The following is a 27718-nucleotide window of genomic DNA, read 5'->3' on the forward strand; positions in this document are numbered from 1 at the left end:
ACTGGGCCAGCAGGGGAGGGCAGTTCGGGCAATTGGGCCAGCAGGGGAGCAGTTAGGCGTCGATCAGGCTGGCAGGGGAGTGGTTAGGGGGTGATCAGGCTGGCAGCCAGAAGCAGTTAGGGGCAATCAGGCAAGCAGGTGAGGGGTTGGGAGCAAGCAGTCCTGTATTGTGAGAGGGGTCCCAGATTGGAGAGGGTGCTGGCTGGGCTGTGGGACACACACACACACACACACACACACACACACACACACACACCATACATGAATTTTGTGCACTGGGCCTCTCGTATGTTTAATGAATGAAGGAAAAAAGACAGAGAGGGAGGAATAGTGTGTAGATGGAGTAGAGGGAAAGTTATTGGAATTAAAGAGGGCACAGAATTTTGAGAATAGAGTTCTAGGATGCCTCTGAAATTCTAGTTTCTAGTGTATGTTAAACTTTGACCTAAAGAAAAATTTGTTTAAAACAAATTTTAAAAATTGAATTGCAAGACAATAATTAGTGCTCAAACTTAGAGCTATCACTGAGTTTAATGAGATAGATTAAGAAATATAGACATCAAGTGTTTTTTACCCTAATAATAGTGGAATATCTCATCATACAGGCTGTTTTAAGCATCTATTTCTAACTCTTAAATCTATATTAAATGGATATTACTTTTGAAGAATTACTTTTTTATAATACATGTTTGTAGTTTCCATAAATACAGGTTTATGGGAAATACTGAAAAGCAAAAAGAAAATATTCTAACACGGATTTATGGTTAACTTTATGATATATGTTTTTTTCATAATTTTTACTATATATTTCAATGAGTATATTTGTGACTAATATAAAATTGAGTCATGTTACAAGTCTTTTTAGTTAGTCTTTTAATATTATATGATTATTTTCTTAGTTATATTTTAACTTTTTATTAAGATGATTTTAATATAGAAAAAGTAAAACAGAATAGTACAATAAACACTCCAAATTCTCTATACATTTAATAATTACTACAATTTTGCCATATTTGCTTCTTCTATATACAGGGCATTTAAAAGTTTTAATGGAGTTTTGAGGTTTAAAGCTTCAAAAGTTGAACTGCTACTCACTTATAAAAGAGCATCATTTGAAATTTAATTCTTTACATTTTTGTACTTATTTAAGGATTTTGATGAATAATTTTTTTGATAAATTTTTGTTTCATTTCTTCTCTGAAAATTGCAAACATTTACTAGAACAGAAAATAAATGTAAAATTTATTATTGAAAATTCACAAAAACAAATGTAAAAGAAATATAGTTTCAAATGATTTTTTTAGTTTGTAGTAGTTAAATGATTGAAATTAGTAAAACTTAAAACTGTTCAAAAACATTTCATATACCATTATATATTCATTAATTTTTACTAAACCATTTTAAAATATATTACAGACATCAGATTTTATCCCTAAAATCTTCTGCATGCATTTTCCAAATATAACGGTATTTTCCTACATCACCGCAATACCATGTAACAAAATTAACAGCAGTTCCCTAATATCTATTTTTTAACTGTTTTTTTTTTTTGGGGGGGGGGAGGCGCAATCCACTCAAGAATCATGAATTATATTTGGTTGTTAGATAACTTAAATCTCTTTTAAGCAAGCACTGCCTCCGTTTTTTTTGTTTGTTTGTTTGTTTTTGTTTCTTTTCATGACATGTACTTTGTGAAGAAATCACGCTAGATAACTTATATATTGTTCCAAATTCTGGATTTGTGTATTTGTTTCTTTGTGGTATTATTTTACTTGTTCCTCTATCTGTGTATTTCCTGAAAAATGGATATTAGGTCTAAAAACTTTGTTTGATTCAGGTTGAACTTTTTTTGCAAGAATGCTTTGTAAGTAATGCTGAATACTTTTTTTAACAGGATTTTTAATAGTTGTAGACTCATTGTATGACCATGTTATTATATTTAAACAATTATTTATTGTTGAACATAAACATGTTTGAAAGAATATCTAATTATAGCTTTGAAATAATTTACTTTTCAATTCACTCTTTGATAAGAATGTGTTTGTGATATATCTGTCTCTGCTTTCCAGCAAGATTGCTAAGCAGTTGAAGTAACCGGAAGATGTCAGGGCTTTTTGTAACTTAAACTGTAGCTCCAAAAATAGGGATAGACTTCTTTTAAATTCCATTTTAAAAAGCTACTATAAGATATACTATGAATGCCTTAAACATTATAACTTTAAATGAAGATACTTATTTAAATATACAGTACATAACAGACAAAAGAACTTTTAATAAGCAACTTATACAGTAAATTGGTATTTGGGTTTATTTAGACTGATGATCCCCAGAGGAACATAAACTCTTATTAATTTCTGGGTAATTTTAATGAACCAATGGATTGTTTTTTATTAGTACCTTGGTGTTTCCAAAAGGTGAAAATCATTGGTTCATGTAATTAAATGTTTTGTGTCATATTAGATTTCTACCAAAATCAACTGACCTCTTTGGATTCCAAGCTGTCCTTATCTTTCTCCCCTTGTCCAGGGCTTTTTTCTTTTCTCAATTTTCTTTCTCAAATTAAAGCTCAACAGTTTATGCATTGCTTACTATGTTACTCTAAAATTGAGTGTTTTATCCACATGATAGATAAATTTTTCAAAATTAAATCTAAGCAGGTACATTTATTACGCTCATCAACCAAATTATACACATACTAGAGGCCCGGTGCACAAAATTCATGCAAGGGACTCCGCTGCTGCCACTGCCACCACAGCGACCGGGGGCCTCTGCCTTCTCTGTCTCTGCCTTGACCCCCGCCTACCATGGCAGCGGGGGGGGGGGGGGGGGGTGGTCCTCTGTCTCATCCCTGCCGCTGCCCCTTCATCCAGAAGGACGTCTGGAAGGACATCCATTCTATTTAGCATATTATGCTTTTGTTATTGTAGCTAATATCAACATTAATATTGTAGTGATGAGGAAGTTCAGAAAAGCTCAACACAGGCCCAAAGACATATAAATAGTAAGCTCTAAAGATCTCAGTTGTGGGAAATATTGGTTTATCCTATTCTACCAAACTTGTTTTCACTGGTAACTGCTATACTGCAGAATTCAGTTATCATACTTTGTATCTCCTTTTCAGAGTTCACATTTGAGAATTAAAAACAAATCTTTTTCGCCATTATTTTTTAAACTTCTGAATGAGTCATTTTTAAGAAAACAATTTGCTGATGTTCAAATATTTTAAGGCAAGTGTGACTGATACTGTGGCATTCTTACTAAATTTCTTTCATCTTAAATATCACATGTTTAATTTAAGCTGAGGGAGGCACATTAATTTTACCAGGGCAACAGATGAACTTCAAGCACCAGCATTCTTCACTTGAAGTGAGAAATTGAGTTCCAAGAGTAAATAAAAACAAGATTGAAGGTTTAAATCCTCTGCTAGGCTTTTTGAACTTATATACTCATTAAATGTTTATTGGAGTGGTGGGATTACAAAGGATTTGGGGAGCTTCATCAACTGGTATATAGCTAATCACTAAGTAAAACACTATATTTGATAAAGTGTTTCTCACAATGCCACATTCAGTCCGTCTTAATGAAAACTGCTTCAAACTGATTTTATTTGAGAGCACTTCTTGGTGAGAGTGCTCATAGTGCTTTCTGCCTTTTTCATGAGGAATTTACATGGTAGATAAATCAAAGCAGAGCTCCAACTTAGTAAAACAGGTATTCTAAGTTCTTGTGTTTAAGTTTATTGTGACAAAATTTGACTTTTGACAATGGGTGATAAGTTTTATGATCCCCCCCCCCCTTTCTCTTAACTATTAGGATGTTCTTTCAGTTGATGGCCATAAATATTTATCACATGCCAAATGTGGTATAGAGATTACCTGCCCTTGAGATGCTCAAAGTCTAGTGGGGAAGATAAGACAATATAAACAGATCTACATAGTATAACATGGTATAGAAGCAAAGAGGAGAGGTACTTCATCTATCCTAAAAATTCAGGGAGATTTCTTGAGCTACTTCTGATGGCTAATACTTAGGCAAATACCAGAATTATTAAAAATAAAGAAAAGAAAAGAGGTCTAAAGCAAAGGCAAGAAGTTTAAAATGAGGGAAATACAAACCGAAAATAAAGACAGGTAGTTCAATTGCAAGGTACAAGTCTGGAAAGATCAGCAAGGGCCCATGGCATGGGGGCATTATGATTCCCAGCATTACCTAGCATTTTAAAGGTATTTGTTGAATGAGGCTTATATTTTAGCTTCAGATAAGTGAACAATGGTCAGCTTCCTTAATTAAGGTTGTAGAAGAGTCACCATTGGCCACATCATGAGTTTCTCAAAAGAAGGTTCTTTTCCTCCTTAAAGCCTTTCTACCTCTCATTTTTGCTACCTCCAAATTCTCTTCACAACAAAAAGTACCCTAGAGAAAATCAACAGCAATAAAAATCCCAGTGCTAGGATTAATCTCTCATGTGAAGGATTGTTCCTTTTCCAGCATCCCCTTGGGAGACTGCACTTTGATATATCAATAATCCTGTTACATCTCCTTAGATCTTAACTTCAGACCAGTGCTGGTTCCAAATATTACACATAAATTAAGGAAACCAGTGCTCAATTTTGTATTTCCCCCTTAGTAACTCTATGGCCCCAAATAAGCAATGAGCCGATTTCTAATCTGGGAAGAAGAAGAAAAAAAGATGAAGATAATATCTATATGGTATGATAAGGATTAAATGGGATGCTACCCATAAATGCACTCAGCACTGTGGCTGTGGTGCTAATTAAGCAGTTTTGGACAAATTGGAGGAATTTTTGTACAGTGACAAAACAGATTTTCTCATGTAATTCATGAACTAGTTCTAAGAATAGTTCCAGAAAGGAATTTTGAGAATCCTTATGAGCATTTGCAGCACTGAAATGAGTATTATGCTTTAACTGTGCCTGTTAGCAAGTTTTATTACCTTTTTTTAAAAATCAGACTATTTTAAAGTAGTTGCTATTTCTGCTTCCTCATGTTAAATCTAAATATACTGATCAGTGTTTTTTAAGAAAAATAAGTCCTACAGTAATCTTAAGCCACCGCTATAGTTGATAAGTTTCCAGCATTCTATCATCCAGAAAAACTAGGCAAACAAACTTATTTGTACTTTGGGAGATATACACAGTCTGCTCATCTTACCTTTTGTTTTATTTTCAATTTAAATTTCTTAAAGGTAGACAGTGTTCTTAGATTAATTTTATATGATAGCTAGGACAGCATCCTACACAACTGTGAGATAAGACCTAGATTCTAATAGAATTTTTAAAGTATATTTCATTATGCAAATAAAATGTGTGTTGTAAAATAGCATATGGGTACATTTAAAGTAGAAAATGAGTTGCCACATAATCTAATCTGAAAATAACCACTATTAAATTATTTTACTTTGAAATGTGATTTTTTTAAAAAGTCTGCCAGCATGTATATAAGTAAGAAGGTTAATTTATATAAATGCAACTGTATCAAATCTGCTGTTCTATAATTAGATGTGAACACTAAATAGTACATTGTTAGCACCATATTTAGAATTTGCCTCTAATTCTCCAGCTGAGTTATCATATTTACTGGCACACATTATGGGTACATATTCATACACATTCTCCTATTTAACAGGCCTGTGGTTAACTAGGAGTAGTTATTCCTCTCAGAAGAGAAGAGGATCAGAAAAATCCTGCCTGCTCTTTTATGTGGCAGGCAGGATTTTGTTACTGCTCCTATGTGTTCACCTGGAAAACCAATGAGATGGAGATCTTTGGTCTGGCCTGAAACTGCCTGCATATTTTCTTGTCTCCATACTCTGTCTCCCAACCTCCCCAGAGAGCCTGGCTGCCTCTCTACAGTTTGCCATAGGAGCCAGTCACTTGAGCTTCTAATTTCCTCAGTCATAAGAACTTCAGTCACATGTTGTCCTTCCTCAAAGATATTTCATGATCTGAGTATTACAGTCTAAATAATGAAAACTGATAAAGCTTTATACCCAGTGAACATTTGTCAGCTTATTTTGTGAAGAGAATTTGATTTTACTTTAGGCTTTTTGTTTGTTTTTTCTTAACCTTTGACTTCCATGTGAGAGTTCTTCCTATGTGAGACTCAAATACATCTGCATCCTCAAGATTTCAGAGTGCTACCCTAACATCTGCTTCAGCAAGTGAGAGGAAAAAGACACCATCTAGGCATCTCCGCACCTTCAGTAGCTCCAGTTCATTCCTGCCTGATGGTCCCCAAACTCAGCTTTGGGAGCCAAAAAAGGCGAAGTGTCATGATTTTCCCCACAAATCAGTCTGCACTCTGGGTCTTCTCTCTTCAAAAATTACTATCTTTGAATGGCCTGAACACATCAGGCCATTGACATCACTGGGCTTTTTCCAAACTTTTCTCTTTTTCACTTTTTTTCCCTCACAGCAACCTAAATTTCAAATTCAGCTCAAGTCACAGAGAAGTTAGTAACTATAACCTGCTTTTAAAACTTAGCTCAAGTATAACCTTCATGAAGAAGCAGGCAGTCTGAGTTCATGCCTAGACCTTGGGACTTCCTTTGTTACAGTACTCATATCACCACTCTCATCTAAATAAAGTGTTGGACTTCTCACCTCCAGTGCTATATGGCACCCAGGGCACAGAATAGTGAAGTATCTTTCCCAAGGTCACACAGCTGGGAGGTGGCAAAGCAGGAATTTCAACCCAAACAGTATGGTTTCGTGTTGCCCTGCCTTTATTTACTTGAATCACCGTGCTGGACAACATCCATATACAGTGTACTGGAACAGTATACTGGAATGATCCTAATTAGAGCCTAGATTTAAAACAATAAAACAGCTACAGGGGACAAGTTGAGGTAATTGGTTATATAAAGGAATGTCGTTGTTTCTTAAGAAACAGAACTTAAAATATTTAGGGTTGTGATGTCATGATATTCATGATATATGCAACTTTAAATGTTTCAGGAAGAAGCATGAAAAGAATGATAGAGCAAATATAGCAAAATGCTAATAAATAATCTAGGGAAAGGATAAATAGGTGTTTATTGTTTTATCAGTGTATCAGTTGTTTGTATCTACAGATCATCCCCAAACTTAAAACAAGCAAATAATAGTGATGATGACTCGGATTATTATGGTAATAATGATGGTAGAAAAGGAGTGAAATGGAAGAGAAGAAGCAAGTCAGGTCCCAGTTTACACAAAGGAAAATAATTTTATTTTAAATTTATTTTCATTATTATACTGAAAAAACTGACCTATCATTTCTAGAAATTATTTCTCATTTCAACTTTTAAATCATTGAACATTCAGGTTATGAATGTTCTGATACTCAAAAGAAACTAGACAACATCCTTTTCAGTTCAGCAGCAAATATTTTGAGTGTCTGCTCTGTGCCTGGCTTATTTTGGGACATAGCCAGCTCGTTTCTTCCAGCTCTAATATCCTTTGGTTCTGTGATGCTAAGTGCCTAAATACAATAGCTGCTGTAACTCAAGGACAAGTCACATTGGTTGTCCTCAGCTTGGCATTTCCTAAGCATCAACTTAGACCTTAGTTCCTCAATTTGAATGTGAAGATTGGTGAGGCCCTAATGGCAGAGCACAGTTAAGCATCCCACACACTGTTGCCAGTAGGAGAAATGAAGGAGCTGCATTATCTTTAATGCATTTTTATGGCTATCCTTTCTCTTGGAATTGCATTCAAATCCTTTATTTTGAATTGATAGTTCTGGACTCTTCACCCTAACACCTACATTTTATTCGTACCTACTATGGGGTCAAGCATTTTAAATAGGCATTATACCTACTTTATCCACAATCCTTACTACACCCATTTTGCCCCAAATTCACACAGCTGGTAAGTGGCAAAACTGGGTTTAGCACAGAGCATTTTGTTACTTTAAAACTAGGAGATTTTCCTTTACACTGTGTTACCTAAACCTCAATCATAGAGGGAGTCTGAGGAGAGTGTAGCTGGGCAGCTTGCCTTTGTCGTCTACCAGACTTACCTCTGCCAAATTAGAAAGCACAAATAAAATATAGGTGTTTTTTTTTAATTCCCCAATCTTATCACTTATCATATGATACTGTGATGAAATCTTTGCTTCCCCATACACCACTCTCTCCAACTGTTTGAGGGCAAGAGAACTTTGTTTTATTCATCTTTATATTTTCAATACCTAACACATAGGTACTCCACAAATGTTAGTGAACTAAATTATTAATGGGCCAAAGAAAAAATGTTATAGTAATGGAAAACAAAACATTTTCTTATGCTTTTTCTATTTACCAGATGCCCTTTCTTCACAAAAGCAATTTTCTGATATGCTCAGTTTTCACTGTTTTGGCCTGTGTTTAATTGAGCTCAAGAAAAAAAATCAGAAATCTGAGTCTGGGGTTCATTTACTAGTAACTATGCCTATAGTTTAATGAGATTTATGTAGCCCAAATTTACTAGCATTTGCATATTAGTAAGAGTCTTTATATTTTTCTTATTATTACTATCATAACAGAAGAAAAGTTTTTGTTGAAAGCTTATTACATTAGAGAAAAGAGATTATTTTAAGATTATTCCATCTCCCTTTCTGAAAGCTACTATGGGAGTACCCCCAGCCTGAAGATCCTCTTCTGATACTCTTTTTATTGTCTCCTTTTTCTCACAGTTTAGAGCTTAAAGTGAGGTTTTTTTTAAAGTGTGTTTTACTGGCATCTCATGTTTAACAGTGTCAGGGGTTTGTGTCCCTGGACGAAAACTGTTTCTCCAGAGCCTTTTTTCTCTCAGCTTCCAGTGAAAAGAGGGGCGAGGCGAGCCAGTAGCTTACCACAAAGCAATGCCACCACAAAGGAAAGATTAAGGGTTTAGAGAGAGGTCAATGTGGGTTTTTCTCTAACTAAACACTTTCCTAAAGTTTCCTTGTGGAAAAATAATGAAGTCATCTCAGAGTTTTTAAAGAATTTTTATTTCTTTTTCACCGTCTGCATTCGCTTGTCTTCTCAGCATGGATGTTTAATCTTCCTAGGCTTTGTGAATTGGCCCAAATGAATAAGTGGTGAGCTGTCTCTCTAGGAGCTAGAGGCTTATTCTAAGGGCCTAATCACTGAGTAAACACATCTTTGCCCTCCCTCTCACAACTGCGATATAATAGTCGAGATTCTAGCACAGTAACCTGGATATTGCAGGGACCAATGCTTTGAAATGCAGAATGGTTGATCCTCCAAAACAGACAGTGCCTGATCTTCGCCTGCCTCTTTCTTCTTTTGTAAATTAAATATTGCCAAAGAGATGCTGTTTTATTGCTTGATATTGTGCATTAGTGCCCTGGATTTCCAAGTTTAGTTTCAGTCAACACTGTTGGTTGCACTTATAGGGAACTCTGCATGTTGGGTTTCTTGGTAGCCTCTTCAGCACATGTGTGTTTGGTTTTGGAAGAGCATTTAAATTAAATCAGTGAGATAGCAATGTAAATCGCCAATCTCTTTCCCAAAGTTTAAATGTTCCATTGCAGTGTTCTTGAGAGAAATAGGTATTTTAATGATTTAAATATTGCCATTGTTTGGTTAGAAATATGCTGATTTAAAAGTGGACGGCTCTTGTTCCCACTATCTCATTAAATATAGTTGCTGAGATACGATTGAGGAGAATTAGAGGTTGACATCCCTCTGTCTATTCAGCTAGAGAGCTCTAAGAGGAACTCAGAGTTCGTTAGTGCTGCCAGGTTCAGTTCCTTTCCCCAAAGCAGCGGATTTCTAGATTCATTTACTAAAAGTGATTAGGCATTGCTGCTGCCATTTGGTGTCTCTTTTTGCCTGGAGGGGCTGTTTGAAATCAGCATTCAAGTTTCTTTCATCAAACATGCTGAGATCTATGCCAGCTTAGGGATGCAAAGGAGACTGAAAGAGACCCAGTCCTTACACTTGAGAGACTTTGTCTAGAGGCGATACTGGTAAACAATTAGAATACTAATGGGAAGAGATAGAGGTCCTGAAGAAGAAGCTCATAACTCTGCCTAAGGGAATCGGGAGGTTTCACAGAGGAATTTGCTTTGAGCCTTAAAAGATGAGTAGGAATTTATCAGATAAGTATCTCTTTAACAATGTATATGATTACAAACTTCCTAGAAGCCTCTACTGTTTTCTGCAAACTCAACATAGATGAACCCTGAATCTTTTTTATTCACCATTTTATCACCACTGCTTCCTGCTGGGCCTAACACAAAGTATTTCAACAAATGCTTGTTGAATGAATGAATAAGTGACTTGAAACATGGAAGCATCTATTGTTGGAGTAGCTGAGCTACTTATCTTGGGAATCCTGCCCTTATTCTCATCACATGCTGTCTGTGAGGCTCCAGAACCACTGCTGTCTGAGCCGTGGCCAGTCTGGCATCTTCATATTGTATAAGCACTTTAAGCCTTACCTATAATGTTGGCAATTCCCCTGCTATTATCAAAGAAAGAACAGTAGGTTTGGAGTCAGTCAATCGGGTTTTATACTGCTTACTTAACTGGTTATGGAAATTAGGACAGTCAGCTTTTAAATTTCCTCATATACTAATGAAGTTAACACTATTTTACAGGTTTATTCTGGGATAAAATAGATAATGATATGTAACTGCCTCCTCTTCATAGTAGATGCTTTTGGAATCTTAATCTACCTTCATCTATTATAAAGTTTAACTTTGAAAAATATATTTTAATGATTTCTTTTTTATTATAATTTGGTTTATTTATTGGGATAATTCCATCAGATAAGTTGATCAGACTTCATTAACTTTCAACATGAGCCTTATATTTTTCTATAAATGTTCTTTGATTTAGTATCTCACACAAGTTTTTCTTTATCATCATCACATCTTTATTCAATATGAAGGGAAAGACCCTGAGCTTCCTTGAAATTTTCCTTTGCTAGAATTTCAGATGTTTGTACATTGTCTTTACCATAAAAATTTACCTTTCCATTTCTTAATAATTGACTATTTTTTAAAGTTAGCTCTTCTAAAAGATAGCACCAAGAAGTCAGTTAACGGCAATTTAGGCTCTTTAATTGTCGTTGTTATTGTTAAAGCTATTATGTTGCTCAATTTTAGTTTTTAGTTTCTATGATCTTACTGAATGTCCAACTATGATGGGACACTTTTAAGAGACCAAATAGCATTTCTTGAAAGCAAGTTTTAACAGGTAGAAGGGAAAGAATAATTTTCTATATTAGAAACCACATTATTGGGCATTTTCAGAAATATAAACCAGAAAGAATTCATGTGAAGTGAACATTTTTCTATCCTTTCAAGTGGCAATTAGAAGTTATCTGTTCTTGAATTAGAACTTTAATATGGGGACACATTAAGCGCTTTAAAATTACCTGTAGAATTAAAACAAACTGCATTTTAGTCTTTTTTTTTTTTTTTTTTTAGGTAGAAGAGACTACTCAGTGTTTAGATTAAAAACATTAAAAATATATAAAGAGAATTTGACATTCACTCTTTTTTTAATTTTTTTATTGATTAAGGTGTTACATATGTGTCCTTATTCCCCCATTACCCCCTCCATCCCTCCCCACTCATGCCCTCACCCCCCTGTTGTATTTTTTTCTTTGTATAGTTGAAGAGTTCAAAATAAAATTTTCCTTTACACATAAATTATTAAATATGAAGAATGGTAAATCCATTTTATTTAAAGAAAATGCAATTCTTTTGCAATTTCTGCTTGAGATAGGCTTGCACATGTTAACAGGAGTCTATGACAGCAGTCTGTAAAGTCTTTGCTGCTTATATTGACTGAATCTGATGCCCTTCTAAAATTTAAGAAATCTTACATTAGTAGATATTTTAACTCATCAGTTTTTTCTTTTCTTTTCAGAGAAAGCTTCTTGCTATCTACCTCCACCATGATGAAAGTGTATTAACCAATGTGTTCTGCTCACAAATGCTATGTGCTGAATCTATTGTCTCTTATCTGAGTCAAAATTTTATAACCTGGGCTTGGGATCTGACAAAGGACGCCAATAGAGCAAGGTAATATTGTTCACAACTTATAGTTGGGCTTCTATTCTTGTTTTTAAAGCCATCATTGTATTTGGTTTTTTTCATCATAAACGTTTTCATCCTCAGCATTAAATTCTCTATCATTATATTTAATTAGATGTAAGCCATTTGTTCTAGCTAAAATATGCAGTTACTCACAATTATGAATTTCTTAACTTTTAAAGATTTCTTAAATTCAAGACTAGAAAACTAAAACACATTGTTCTCATATTTTATGCAATAAGAGATATAGTACATTTCTGTTTATTGTATGTTCTAATATTGTAATATGTTGTTGAACATTTAGAGAAGAATCTGTTTTTAAATAATGTTTAGAAAGGGAAGGCAAGTCTAACATATAATCCTAGTAGCAAGTTTATTTTTTAATAATTCCAGTGAAGAAGACAAGACATTCTGGATCAGTCCAGTGGAATTGGTAATAGCTTAACTCTAGCATATGCTAATTGATGTAATCGCTTTATTGCACATATTCTTTTGCACACATCCATAATCTCAATAGGAAAAAAATCCTTTTTCTAGTTTCCAGGGTAAATTTACTTAGTTTGTTAATCATAACTGTAAGTGATGAATAATTCTTCATATTTTGCCTATTTGCAGTTCCCATCTGAAATATATTTCATGGTGTTTAATTACACATGTGGCCACAACATCCCGTGATGTTACTTTGTGTGTGTTAACACAGTCATAATCACAGGCTGTTTGTTTATGAACAAGGAGATTAGATTAATTCATTTTAAGGCAAGTCTATTGTAGCTACCTATTTTAAGTGATTATAGAACAATTAGAAATTAAATCATCTGATTTGTCTTTATATTATTTTGCGGCATACTGAATTTTTGCTCATCATTCAGATTTTGTTTTATGTAAGCTAAATCTAAAAAGAAAAATGATCTTCCTTTAAATGTGAAGCAAAAGAATGTAGAAGCAATTCCTTCATCTAATACTTCATTTCTTTAAGCAAATGGTTAGGAAATTTCATAGGATGACTTGGAAATGTTCTGCCTTGGAAATGTCCCGTGTTATACATAAATAAAGAACCTTTAGCACCTGTATTTGTTTAAATTAAATCAGGCTATTATGCACACTCAGTTAAAGGTGATGAAAAGCAGTGCCAAAAACAGATAAAAATGCAGCATCGAAGGTCTTTCATGAGGCAAAATACATAGACTGGAGACTTGGCTAAATCTTTTACTATTCACTGGCAGTAAGGAATCTCCTCCTTTCCTTTTATCCACAACTTGATGGAGAAGGAAACACTATTTCTAAACCATCTGTAGTGGCTAAGTTCAGCGGGCTACCTGCTGTTATTTTGTTCTATCTTCCATTTAATTCCTTAGTTCCTTTTATTTTACAATGACAAAAAATTGCAGTGTAGTTTCTTTTGAAAAACAGTGTTTGAGGGTTTTTTTTTTATGACTGGCAATCAACAGCCATGTAATTGCTTTGTTATGTTTTACTAAAGAAGTCTGTTAAGTAGCACAACTTTGATACACTAGTAATAAGAGTTTGCAGGTTACAGAGACACCTGTGGTGACCAAAGCGACAGAAGCTGCTTATTAGAAAGAGCCAGTACAGCTGTGTCCTATTAACTCCTTATGACACTTTTTTAAAACACAAAATAAAGGCCTTGTTTAAGGCTTTAGAGCTATTTCTCAATGAATTGAAGGATGGGCTATGAAGTATGATAGGATATTTCAATCTACATTTTTTAAAATGTGGCATCTTGTTATTAATTTTCTATAAACAAAATAAAAAGTGATATTAAAGACTGAAAATAGAAATATCTAGGAATTCAATTTAATAAACAAAGAATGTAACGATTTCTGGAATTTAAAATACTTGGCATCCTTATTTAAAATCAAATTCTATCTGTATTATAAATTAAAAACTATTTTAAGGTAAGTTATTACATTTCTCTCTGCAAAGTAATACAGTTATGTAGCTACTTTTCATGTGCAGTTCATCATTATTACTGTTAAGGCAAATAGGAAAATATACATTTTACAAATAAGATGAAAATTCATTGGGCTGACATATTCCTAAAAGAGGATAAAAGTGGATTTCCTTTTGACATATGAAACTGTAAGAGAATTGGTTATTTAGGCTGATATTAGTGCCCCCAGAAAGGGTTTACTTTAGCCACAAGTTTCTTACCACCTGTTATAGATTCATCTAAATAAAATTGTCTAATTGAATTTTGTCTCTGTGGTCTCTCTTGGATTTTATCACCACATTTATCCAAAGGTGTTTGTCATGAAAATTAATTGCACCATCCATTTGATGCTATTACCATTGAGTAACAAAACTTCAAACTTTCAATTCAGTAGAAGACTGCTGCATTAATTTATTGATTAGTGGGCTCCATATGGAAAGTTGTTAGGCCAACTTTTGTCTATTACTAGGGAGTTAAAATGGGACAGATTTACATGTGGAAATATAGAAGAGATTTCCAGGCATCAGAAATAAGATTGTTGCTGTAGGTATCCTTTTACCTATGGGGTGTTTGTTTGTTTTATGACAAAATGTAAAAGTTTAGAAATGAATTTCTGGTGGATGGCTTGTCTGGTCCCATACCTGGCTATTCTAGTTGAGGCTAGTCATATAAATTTAGAGAATCCTGAACCTATAAGCTATTTTGTCTGGATGCTTCCTTAGTGGTTTTCTGGAACTATCCTGATTTAATAGCCAGGGGAAATTGATGCCCAAGATGGGTAGAGACTTGCCAAGCAAATTTACTTTTGCTTACGAAATACTCTGATTAAGCCTCTAGAAGCATTAGTCCTCCTCAATTTACTATGAGTCTCTCATATCTGCAGAATATAAGTGAAGGATATGGAACTAAGTGAATGCTTTAGTAGGGTTACTAGAATGTCAATTGCTATTTCCTCATTTCACTAATAAACTAGAGTAAATAATAAACAGATTTCTATAGAATTTCACTGTTATACATCCCTGTTATGTTGATGATTTTGGATTTTTCACCTCCAAATAATTCTAATAACTTTCTTTATAAGTTGAATACTTAAGTTAACAAACCTATATCTGTAAAAAGTAGATTAGAATAATTCCTAGATTGATCTTGGAATATTCCACATATGAACTAAGACATCAAACTTTAGCTGTAATGATTATTACAATGTACATGCTCAATGAATTATCGTATAGAACAGCGGTCATCAACCTTTCGGACCTCATGGACCACCAGTGGTCCGTGGACCACCGGTTGGCGACCGCTGGTATAGAAGGCTTATTCATTTTATTTGTTTCATTAAACAAGGAACTGTACAAAATTTTAGGGGAAAGAAACTCAATAAGCATTTGACAAATTAATGTATCCAATTCCACCTGAGAATATTGCTTATAATTTCAGTATTGTATATTGAAGTGGAGGTTTCTTTCTTAGAAAACTGAACAGCCTTGTTGGCTGTCATGTCTAGTTAGATTTCAGGGCCACTGTTTCTTAAAGCAGTAGGCAGAAAGCCCTTGTCAGTCTTGAGAGGTGCTAGAAGATATAATTTTCTAAATATCCATTTAAACAATAGCACTAATAGAAACAGTGAACTGTACCTATAAATGAAAGACACGAAAGAGCTAAAAACAGATAGTAAATAAGGAGATCTTACAAATCACTTCTGGAAGCAGCTAAGAGGGATATTGGCCTGTTCTGATACCTATATTTCAAGAAAGATATATTTCCTTTATGTTTATTCATTGAATAAACATTTAGTGTAATATGAACCAGGGGTAGTGCTGTGCAGTGAGGATGAAAAGTTGATAAAGATGTAGTGCTAATGTTCAAACACTCATAGTCTAGTAGGCAAGACAGACATAGAGCTAATATGTAATATGAAGTATGTACAAGGTGCTTTGAGAGTATAAACAAACATCCTAGTGAGTTATTCTACCTGAGGGGGCCAGGACTTGAAAGAGAGGACACACAGAAAGATGAAATTAGAATTTTACTTTTTCTGTTCAGAGATTTTTATATTAGCAACATTCCTAGTTTATTAGGTTGCAGATATTTGTTATTCTTACAAGAGGATATTGGTATTTTAAACTTCACCATTAGGTGTCTGAAATGAAGAGTCAGTGGTTTACAAACATGACTGTTAAAGAGAGGAAAAAATAGAAGGATCTGGCCAGCTAATATATTCCTATTATGGTCTCAACCAGATTGAGGATTAGGTTCACCCAACTGGGATGGACAGATCTCAAGAAGTTGTTTTCTTAATGATTGATCCAGTTGTGGCTTATGCTTACAGGCAAATAATGGAGCAGAAATCAGATACTCTTTTGGATTCTAACATGTAGACACCATCATGGATTTAACTAATACAATAAAAGTACTTTTAGCACACTATATTCATAGTGAATAAGTTCTTGAGCTATAAAATAGTAATTTCTTAAAATTCAGGACTGATATCACCTCTAGGAAGCTTCATCTCTCTCCATTCTTCTCTTGACTCATTTTGGGTTAAAATGCACATTCTATATGTTCCCATATATTCCTATACTAATTGTATCAATGGTACTCATTACGTTGTATGGTGGTTCACTAGCTCCCCGCCAGGTTGTCAGCTCCCCAAGGGAGATATGTCTATAATCTCAATGTGTTACACAGTAAAAGTAAGTGTTATAGTGATTTAAATACACACACACACACACACACACACTGTCTAATAGGCTTATTGAGAAATAAGAGAGGCTAGCTTGGGTAGTGGAAAGAGCTTTAGAAATGCTCCTGTATCCCTCTAGTTGTGTGATCTTCCCCCAGAGTCCTTAATAGGACTAATAAAGCAAAAACTTATTCTTCTTGCAGAATTAACTAAAATGTGCACACTGGGTACCATGTCTTCTGCTAGTCCTACACCACCCAAGAATATTGCTCGTGTTCTCAGTACCCATGGGCCATCTAGAAAGAGGCTAGTTATCCACCCTGGTTGAGTTCATCCAGTGGTTCCAGAGTTTCTTCCCCAGACTCACCAAGTTGCTTCGTCAGAAAAAGTCACATGACATTGTGGCACAGTAAACCTCCAGTAATAATAGGTATCTCTTGTTCTGACAAGGAGGGCCCACAAGGCAAATGTCTCCATTAGTCCATCCAGTATAGGTACTTGTGTAGATTATCTAATTCTAAAAAGCTTTGAATTGACGAGGATACTGCCAACTGGGTAAGCAACCAGCTATGAGTGCTGAAGAATGAGCTGCTTATATGTGAATAAGTTCCTGGGGTGAAAATGTTTTGCACATCAGTGTACATGCCAATAGTGTTAAATCGGGCATTGCACACTATTTCTAAGCAATGTTCAGAGTAGCTGCAAACTATTCCTGAGGAATTGCTGACAATGCTGAGTTACGCAGTTTACTTGTAACATGTTTTGCATACACAGTACCAATGTTCACAGACATATTTCTATTGCCTGTCAATATTAGCTTTTGAACTTAATGCCTTTGGGTGCAGTATTTCAGGTAACTGTAAACTTCTGCTGCTGTGCTGACAGGCACTTGTTAGCCTTAATATTCACTGATAGTTTTCTGCAATACTTAATCTCTGGCAAGAGTTAATTGACTTAAAGTTCTTATTATTAGCAGCTATCTTCACCTGCACTTACCATCTCAGTAATTAGCCATATTCACAGTGGCTTACCTTAATTCCAAACTAGTCAGTGGTTCATGCCTGGCTGAAGCCTAGCTGGCCATGTTACTCTAACCCTACACTCCCATTTGATCTAAAAAACATAGCCCAGGTGTGGGGTCTGCATGGGAGACACAAGGAGTGTTAATTTACAACTGCTACCCTAGGAGCAGATATGGGTTCTACAGAAGTAGCTGAGAAAACCAGTAAACATGTTGTGGTCAGGGAACTAAGACTTCCACAGAGCCTTCAGTGCCAGGCTTCTATATGATTTCCCCCAAACTTCTTCCCTTTGTGCTATGTTTTCCTTCCAGTACTTTTAAAGGAAATGTATTGCCATCCTAAACATCCCAGGTCAAGGGCTTAATTAATGCTTTAAAATAAAGATTCCAAAACACCAGGAGAGTTTGTCATTTTCTCCCTGGTTTGTTTTGTGAAGAGGGAGGAGAGAAGGTGAGGAGGAACCCCTCCTGTTCCATGATTACATCCTACCCACTCATTTTCTCCTTTTCTCCTCTGCTTTTGATTTTTAGTGGCATTCTTAACAGAATGTCAAGATCAATTTGCAGCATGGTTTAACTCAAGGTTTGCGTTCTGCCAGCAGCAATTGTCCCTGCAAACAATGCTGTGTGTTCGTGTAACTTCAGAAGCTTTCAGAAGGATCATGACAAGGGCAGCATCTGATGACTTTATTAGTGTAGGATTTCAAATGGGCTCAGTAATTGTTCATATCTCTTTGTCAGCAAGTCATAATTACTGCTCAGCATTGTCCAAGGGTACACTTATGAATAGTTTCCTAATAGTACTGAAAGGAAAGGAAAGAGGGAAATGATAAAAGGTGATGGCCTCATGATTGAGAACAAGTCAGTCTATATACAGATGATGGCTAAACTGTTTATGATACATTCTTTACTCTTTTTAAAATAGAGGATCGTCCTTTTAAAAATGTTCTTTGAAGTAACTTTAAATGACCAGTTTATAAGCCTTTTTTATTCTGATTTAGATACTTCCCATACTACTACTACCTAGTACTATACCCATAACTGCCCGATGGTATATGCATTGTGTTAGAATCAATCATTTGTGTAAAAGTAGATATTTTTTCTCAACATTAATTACTGCTATTCAGGAAATATGCATTAACTCAAATACAATAGTTGATGTGTTTTCAGTCTATGTGAAAACTGTTGTTAGAAAAGAACAGTACAAAGGTGATACTGTTGACAAGATAGTTCAAAAGAACAGGATTGTAAATTTTTATCAAATCTTATTTTTATCATGAACTAGATCTTTCTTAGTATTTCATTGATACCAGTTTGTAATGATTTGGTCAGAGTGACCTTAAGGGGGTGTAGCTAAGGAATCATTTTCTGCCACTTTCACCAATAATGGCAGCTTCTTTACCCTTAGAACTGTATTTCAAGGTCATGCCACTTGTGACAGGAGTTTCTCTGAGAATATCATTAGCTAAAAGCTTTTTTAAAAACCAAACACATAGTAACAACTGAAGCATTAATTAAGCACCTACTATGTGCCATACACTATATGTATGAGCTCATTCAATCCTCACTCTATACATTACCTCATTTAACCATAATTCTGAAAAGTAAGTTGCAAAGATACAGTTTCACATATTAAGAAACTATTTTTGGCTCAGAGAGGTTCTGTAACTTACCCAAGGTCATGCAACGGCTGTACCAGATGTAAACCCCAATCTACCTGTGCTTTTCTGCTACATAACGCTTTATTTCCCATTACCTTGCCAGGCTGGATTATTCAACAACAATAATATACTAAATAACTGTGCAAAGCTCTGTGGGGGGTATAAGAAAAGTATAAGGCATGGACTTTTTGCTCAGGTAACAAATAACCCTGGGATTCACCAAATGTTTTGAGTTAGGGATTAGAATCATTCTTAGTGTCCAATTTGTAGCCATGCAGGCATTTTTCCCTATACAGGCAGGCATACCTTAATAGAAAAAGGCAGAGATCTAGTTTAATAACAACTTTTTGTTTTATTTCTCCTTGCTTTATTACATGGCACAGATTTTCCTTTTTACAAACTGAAGGCCAGGCCCTTCACCAGCAAAAAGATTACAACTTGCTTTATTGCAATATTCACTTTATTGCAGTGGTCTGGAATCGAACCCGCAATCTCTCTGATGTTACTACAATCTCTAAGTGAATACTGCTAGGGAGAGCAAAAATGAAAGCTTCAAAAGATAGTATGTTTTTGATCTCCTGTAAAAGCTAAAAATGGTTTTTGCTATAGTTCTTCTTCCTATAGAGTGCTTCTGCAACCTTCTCCCTTCGGTTCTAGTTTGGCCTTGAAATTACCTGGAATAAGCCTAACTTCTCCTCTGCATTATCAATCTAACTACAGCTATCTTGTTTGCCCTAATTTTCTTGCCTTTTCTTACCAACTATGTTTATTCTTTCCATTGTTCCCCACATGGTAGGGTGTTCTAGGCTCAGCCCATTCTAAAGGTGCCCACAGTCTAGCATAGTGCTCCAGAGGATGCTCTTCTGGTGCTGTGCTCACTTCTATTCTGTAATTTTATTATTGGCTTCTATTGAACTGGGGGTCAGTTAAAACCCCCTACCAGTTTTTCAGGTTTTGGACTGCCCAGAATGAGCTGGGTCTGAGTTGTTATTAAACTAGATCTCTGCCTTTTTCTACTAATATAATTGATTAACATGATCTTTTGAAATTCGGATCCTATTAACTCTCCCAAGTTTTATCACTCATAAATTATACCTTAATTCCTTATCTCTTATCATTCTTGATAATCCTCTTAGTTCCTAGATATGTCCAACTCCAGAAAATTTTTATTTTTCTCGTTATTTACCACACTTAAATGTGGTTATCAACAGAAAATAAATCACCTTATATATTTTGATTTCAAACATCTGGCTCTGACCAACACTTCCTATTGTACATACTTAGTCAAGTATCAGCAGTTCTAAAGTTTTTGATCTCATAATGCCATATCATCTATTGACCCCACCACCACCACTTGACTTCATTCATGTCTCTAATCTTCATTTCTCATCCTATTTAGATTTCAAGGTTCACCATTATCACTTCCTTGTATACTTCAAATTTCCTCATTGCTGTCTCCCTCCATTGTACTCACTTTGTTAAACCAAATTATTCACCTTCTCTATGCCTATGCACTTGCAGTTGAACTTGGTGAAGAAAATTGCACTGACTGATTTAAAAAAACACACAACACAAACTTTAAATGAATACACAATAATGCTGAGCAAGCCTACATGTGATTTTCTAGCTAATTCCTTTTCCCTGGATGAGAGGTTTTATTTCATATCACCTCTCATTCATGAAAGAAATATCTCATGTCCCCCTTTATTCCCCTTCCCAGCTGCCCTCACTAGTTGATTGAGAAAATGGATGTCATCAGACAAAAATGACCTTAATATTGTTCTTCAAGCCTCCATTTAAATGTCTCCTCTTCAAAAAGACCTGATAAACCTTTCTAAAGAAGGCTTCTCCACCATTATTCTCTTTTATAGTACTCGCCTAGAACTTACCTTTTTTTAAAAATATCTTTATTGATTATGGTATTACATATGTGTCCTTATTCCCCCATTACCCCCCAAACCCCCCATACATGCCCTTACCCCCCTCCCCTCTGTTGTCTGTATCCATTGATTAGGCTTATATGCATGCATATAAGTCCTTTGGTTGATCTCTCCCCCTTACCACCACCCTCCCCTACCTTCCCTGAGGTTTGACGTTCTGATCCATGTTTCTCTGTCTCTGGATCTGTTTTTGTTCATCAGTTTAGGTTGTTAATTATTTTCCATAAATGAGTGAGATCATGTGATATTTATCTTTCTCTGCCTGGCTTATTTCACTTAGCATAATGCTCTCCAGCTCCATCCATGTTGTTGCAAATGGCAAGAACTCCTTTTTTTACCTCAGCATAGTATTCCATTGTGTAGATGTACCACAGTTTTTTAATCCACTCATCTGCTGATGGGCACTTAGGCTGTTTCCAAATCTTACCTATGGTGAATTGTGCTGCTGTGAACATAGGGGTGCATATATCCTTTCTGATTGGTGTTTCTAGTTTCTTGGGATATATTCCTAGAAGTGGGATCACTGGGTCAAATGGGAGTTCCATTTTTAGTTTTTTGATGAAACTCCATACTGTTCTCCACAGTGGCTGTATCAGTCTGCATTCCCACCAGCAGTGCACGAGGGTTCCTTTTTCTCCGCATCCTCGCCAGCACTTGTCACTTGTTGATTTGTTGATGATAGCCATTCTGACAGGTGTGAGATGGTACCGCATTGTTGTTTTGATTTGCATCTATCGGATGATTAGTGACTTTGAGCAGGTTTTCATATGTCTCTTGGCCTTCCTTCTGTCTTCTTTTAAAAAGTATCTATTTAGGTCAGTTGCCCATTTTTTGATTGGGTTGTTTATCTTCTTTTTGTTAAGTTGTATGAGTTCTCTATAAATGTTGGAGATTAAACCCTTATCGTTGATATCATTGGCAAATATGTTCTCCCATGCAGTGGGCTTTCTTGTTGTTTTGTTGATGGTTTCCTTTGCTGTGCAAAAGCTTTTTATTTTGATGTAGTCCCCTTTGTTTATTTTCTCTTTAGTTTCCATTGCCCTAGGAGCAGTATCAGTGAAGAAATTGCTTCGGTATATGTCTGAGATTTCGCTGCCTGCGGATTCCTGTAGTATTTTTATGGTTTCCCGTCTTATGTTTAAGTCCTTCATCCATTTTGAGTTTATTTTTGTGTATGGTGTAAGTTGGTGGTCTAGTTTCATTTTTTTGCATGTATCTGTCCAATTTTCCCAACACAATTTATTGAAGAGACTGTCTTGACTCCATTGTATGTTCATGCCTCCTTTGTCAAATATTGAGCATAATGGTTTGGGTTGATTTCTGGGTTCTCTATTCTATTCCATTGATCTATATGTCTGTTCTTGTGCCAGTACCAGGCAGTTTTGAGAACAGTGGCTTTGTAATACAGCTTGATGTCTGGTATTGAGATCCCACCTACTTTGTTCTTCTTTCTCAGGATTGCTGCAGCTATTCGGGGTCTTTTTTTATTCCAGATGAATTTTTGGAAAGTTCGTTCTAGATCTGTGAAATATGCCATTGGTATTTTAATGGGAAGTGCATTGAATTTATACATTGTTTTGGGTAGTATGGACATTTTGATGATGTTGATTCCACCAATCCATGAACACAGTATGTTCTTCCATCTGTTTATGTCTTCCTCTATCTCTTTTTTTAGTGTCCTGTAGTTTTCCGCATATAGATCTTTTACCTCCTTAGTTAAGTTTATTCCTAGGTATCTTAATTTTTTTGGTGCAGTGGTAAATGGGATTGCTTTTTAAGTCTTTCTTTCTGTAAGTTCACTATTGGCGTATAGAAATGCCATAGATTTCTTGGTGTTAATTTTGTATCCTGCTACATTGCCAAATTCATTTATTAAGTCTAATAATTTTTTGATGGAGTCTTTAGGGTTTTCTATGTACAGTATCATGTCATCTGCGAATAAGGACAGCTTTACTTATTCTTTTCCAATTTGGATGCCTTTTATTTCTTCTTCTTGTGTGATCGCAATGGCTAGTACTTCTAGCACTATGTCGAACAGGAGTGGTGAGAGTGGGCATCCCCGTCTTGTTCCTCTTCTTAGGGGAAATGGTTTTAGTTTTTGCCCATTGAGTATGATGTTGGCTGTGGGTTTGTCATATATGGCTTTTATTATGTTGAGGTATGATCCTTCTATTCCCACTTTGCTGAGAGTTTTTAATCTAGAAAGGGTGTTGGATTTTGTCAAATGCTTTTTCTGCATCAATTAATATGACTATGTGATTTTTATCTCTCAATTTGTTTATGTGATGTATCACATTTATTGATTTGCGAATATTGTACCATCCTTGCATCCCCGGGATAAATCCTACTTGGTGTATGATCTTTCTGATGTACTCTGGATCCGATTTGCTAGAATTTTGTTGAGGATTTTGGCATCTATGTTCATGAGGGATATTGGCCTGTAATTCTCTTTCATTGTGTTGTCTTTATCTGGTTTTGGTATTAGGGTGATGCTGGCTTCATAGAATGAGCTTGGAAGTGTTCCTTCCTCTTGAATTTTCTGGAATAGTCTGAGGAGGATAGATTTTAGTTCTTCCTTGAATGTTTGGTAAAACTCCCCTGTGAAGCCGTCTGGCCCCGGGCTTTGGTTTGCTGGAAGCTTTTTAATGACTGCTTTAATTTCTTCCATAGTTATTAGCCTATTGAGATTTTTAGAATCTTCCTGAGTGAGTTTTGGAGGGTTGTATTTTTCTAGGAATATGTGCATTTCCTCCAGATTGTCTAGTTTGTTAGAATAGAGTTGTTCATAGTATTTTTTGACAATCCTTTGTATTTCTGTGGGGTCTGTTGTTATTTCGCCTCTTTCATTTCTGATTTTGCTTATTTGCGTCCTCTCTCTTTGCTTCTTGGTGAGCCTGGCTAGAGGTTCATCAATCTGTTTATCCTTTCAAAGAACCAGCTCTTGGTTTCATTGATCTTTTGTATTATTTTTTTTTTGGTCTCTATGTCTTTCATTTCTGCTCTGATCTTTATTATTTCCTTCCTTCTGCTCACTGTGGGCTTTTCTTGTTGCTCTCTTTCTAATTCTTTGAGTTGTTGAGTTAGATGACTTATTACCATTTTGCTTTTTTTTTGAGGTAGGCCTATAGAGCTATAAACTTCTCTCTCAGGACTGCTTTCATTGTGTCCCATAGCATTTGCATTGTTGTGTTTTTATTGTCATTAGTCTCCAGGATGTTTTTAATTTCTTCTTTGATCTCATTGGTAACCCAATTATTGTTTAATAGCTTGCTATTCAACTTCCAAGTGTTTAAATTTTTTGGAGTGTTTTTATTGTAGCTTATTTCTAATATTATGCCATTGTGGTCTGAGAAAATGCTTGATATGATTTCACTCTTCTTGAAGTTGGGGAGACTTTGCTTGTGACCCAATATGTAGTCTATTTTTGAAAATGTCCCATGTGCACTTGAGAAGAACATATATTCTGTGGCTTTGGGGTGAAATGCTCTGAAGATGTCAATTAGGTCCATCTGATCTAGTGAGTCATTTAGAATTGCTGTTTCTTTGCTGATTTTTTGTCTAGAGGATTTATCCAGTGATGTCAGTGGTGTGTTAAAGTCCCCTACTATGATTGTATTGTTGTCGATCTCTCCCTTGATATCTTACAGGAGTTTTTTTATGTATTTGGGTGCTCCTGCATTGGGTGCATATATGTTTACCAGGGTTATATCCTCTTGTTGTATCGATCCCTTTATTATTATGAAGTGGCCTTCCTTATCTCTTCTTATGGCCTTTACTTTGAAGTCTATTTTGCCAGATATAAGTACTGCTACCCAAGCTTTTTTTTTCATTTCCATTTGCCTGAAAGATGTTTTCCATCCCTTCACTTTCAGTCTGTGTGAGTCCCTTTTTCTGAGTTGGGTCTCTTGTAGACAGCATATATATGGGTCATGTTATTTTATCCATTCAGCCACTCGATGTCTTTTGATTGGAGCATTTAGTCCATTTACGTTTAAAGTTATTATTGAAAAGTACTTGTTTGTAGCCATTTTTATTTTTTGTGCCTGTGTTCCTTCTTACCTTTTGCTGGCTTGGTAGTGATAAACTCCCTTAGCCTTTTTTTGTCTGTGAAGCTCCTTATTTCCCCTTCAATTTTGAATGATAGCCTTGCTGGATAGAGTATTCTTGGATTCAGTCCCTTCGTTTGTATCACTTTTTAAATTTCCTTCCATTCTTTTCTGGCCTGATGTCTTTCTGTTGAGAAATCATTTGATAATCTAATGGGAGCTCCCTTGTATGTAACTTTCTGTCTCTCACTTGCAGCCTTTAAGATTCTCTCTTTGTCCTGAATATTTGCCATCATAATTATGATGTGTCTTGGTGTGTGTCTTTTCGGGTTCATCCTGTTTGGGACTCTCTGTGCTTATGTGACTTTTTTCTTCCCCACATCAGGGAAGTTTTCTGACATTATTTCTTCAAATAGTTCTTCTAACCCTTGTTCCTCTTCCTGTCGTTCTGGCACCCCTATTATTTGTATGTTGCTTCGTTTCATGTTGTCCCATAGCTCCCTTAGTCTCTCCTCCTGTCTTTTATTTTTTTTCTTCAATTGCAATTCAGTTTGGCTGTGTTTTGCTTCCCTGTCTTCTAATTCGTTTCTCCTAGTCTACTGTTGAAACTTTCCATGGTGTTTTTTATTGCAGCTATATCACTCTTCATTTCTTCTTGATTCTTACATAAGTTGTTAATTTTTTCATCCATTTCTTCTTGATTCTTACATAAGGTGTTGATTTCTTCTTCCATCTGGTTTATGAACTCTATAACGTTTATTCTAAATTTTTTTGACAAATTGCATGCCTCTGTTTCACTTAGCTGCTTTTTCTGGTAATTCCTCCTTTTCTTTCCTTTGAGGATATCTTTTTCTACCCATTTTTCATCTCACCGACTGATCTAGATGTCGAGTTGTGCAGGGGCTGCTCCTTGGGTGGCAGTGGCTTCTCGGGCTGCTGTTGCTCCTCGGGCAGTCATGGTAGCAGCTGCTTCTCAGTTGGCAATGGCTCCTCTGTGGGTGCTGTTCGCAGCAGTGGTGTCTCCTCTGGCTGGTGGGGGAGGCTGCTCGTAGAGCTGCTGTTCCTTAGACGGGGGTGGGCTGATTATGAGGTTGCTGCTCCTCGGATGGGGATGGGTTGCGTGCAGCCGCTGCTCCTTGGACGGGGGCCGGCTGCTCACTTGGCTGCTGCTCCTCAGACAGGGGCGGACTGCTCTTGTGGCTGCTGCTGTTTAGATGGGGGCTGGCTGCGTGCTGCTGCTGTTCCTCAGATGGGGCGGGCTGCTCGTGATGCCGCTGCTCCTTGGACAGGGGCAGGTTGCTTCAGGGCTATTGCTCCTCATACGAGGAGTGCGGGTTGCTCATGCAGCTGCTTCTCCTCGGATGGGTGATGGGCTGCTTGCGCGGCTGCTGCTTCTCCGGTGGGAGTGAGCTGCACGTACTGTTGCTGCTCCTCGGACAGGGGTGGGCCGCTCACCCGGCTCCTTCTCGTCGGACAGGTGCAGGCTGCATGTGGGTGCTGCTCCTCCGATCAGTGCAGACTGCACAGGGCTGCTGCTCCTCGGACGTGGGTGTTCTTCTCATGTGGCTGCTGCCCCTCAGAAGGGGGTGGGCTGCTCACACAGCTGCTGCTCCTCGGATGGGAGCATCACCTAGAACTTTTCATAATAAGCTATTACTTTTGCTTATTTTAAAACATTTTTTTTTCCAATTCTTCCACTGGGATATAAGCTTCATAAAAGCAAGAATTACAATGGTCTTTTTCACTTTTATTTCTTACTACAATCTCAATAATTATTTGTTGGATGTCATAAGAATGCAAGAGAGCATAATGATTAAAAGTATGAATGATTTTTGGATTTAGTCAGACTAGGATTGGAATTCTAGCCGTGCCACTAGGCCACCATAGTGACATTGGGCAAGTTGCCTAAGCCTTCAAAGTTGCAGTTTGTGTATTGGAAATGGTGATTTAAAAAACCACATCCCTCAGAGTTGTTATTAGAATTGAATGGGATAATTGATTTTTAAAAGTCTGGCACTATGTATATATTTGATTTCTTTGTCTCAGACATTTATGAACATATTGATAGGACAAAGACAAGTGGTTAACTATTTGAGGTCACTTTCAGTTTGGTAGCACTCTTCAGGTTCAATTCCCTGGTGACAAAGAATTTATCTAACTTACCCTACATATCTAAATCTTATTCTGAGGAAGACTTTTAGTGCTATGTCATATGCCTTACTGAAGTCCAGATAGTTGAAGCTTATGAAATGCTCTGGAGTAACCTCATGGTGACTTGGGCTGGTTGTGTTCTTAATAATCCATGCTGCCTCCTACTCATCACTACTGTATTCTAAGTGTTCATGCTCCATTGTCTAAGTGACTTTTCTAGACTATTTAG

General features: G+C 36.2%; 1 protein-coding gene across 3 annotated transcripts in view; it reads left to right on the top strand.

The window, feature by feature from the left end:
• FAF1 (Fas associated factor 1) overlaps nt 1–27718 on the top strand; it is a 356005-nt gene that overhangs the window by 245999 nt on the left and 82288 nt on the right. For all 3 annotated transcript variants that reach the window (XM_054720584.1, XM_008139328.3, XM_054720583.1), the window contains exon 13: nt 11870–12024. In XM_054720584.1, the coding sequence (XP_054576559.1) occupies nt 11870–12024 (155 nt within the window). The remainder of the gene's footprint in view (nt 1–11869; nt 12025–27718) is intronic.

This window comes from Eptesicus fuscus, chromosome 9 (genome assembly GCF_027574615.1).
Source record: "Eptesicus fuscus isolate TK198812 chromosome 9, DD_ASM_mEF_20220401, whole genome shotgun sequence".
NCBI classification, from domain to species: domain Eukaryota; kingdom Metazoa; phylum Chordata; class Mammalia; order Chiroptera; family Vespertilionidae; genus Eptesicus; species Eptesicus fuscus.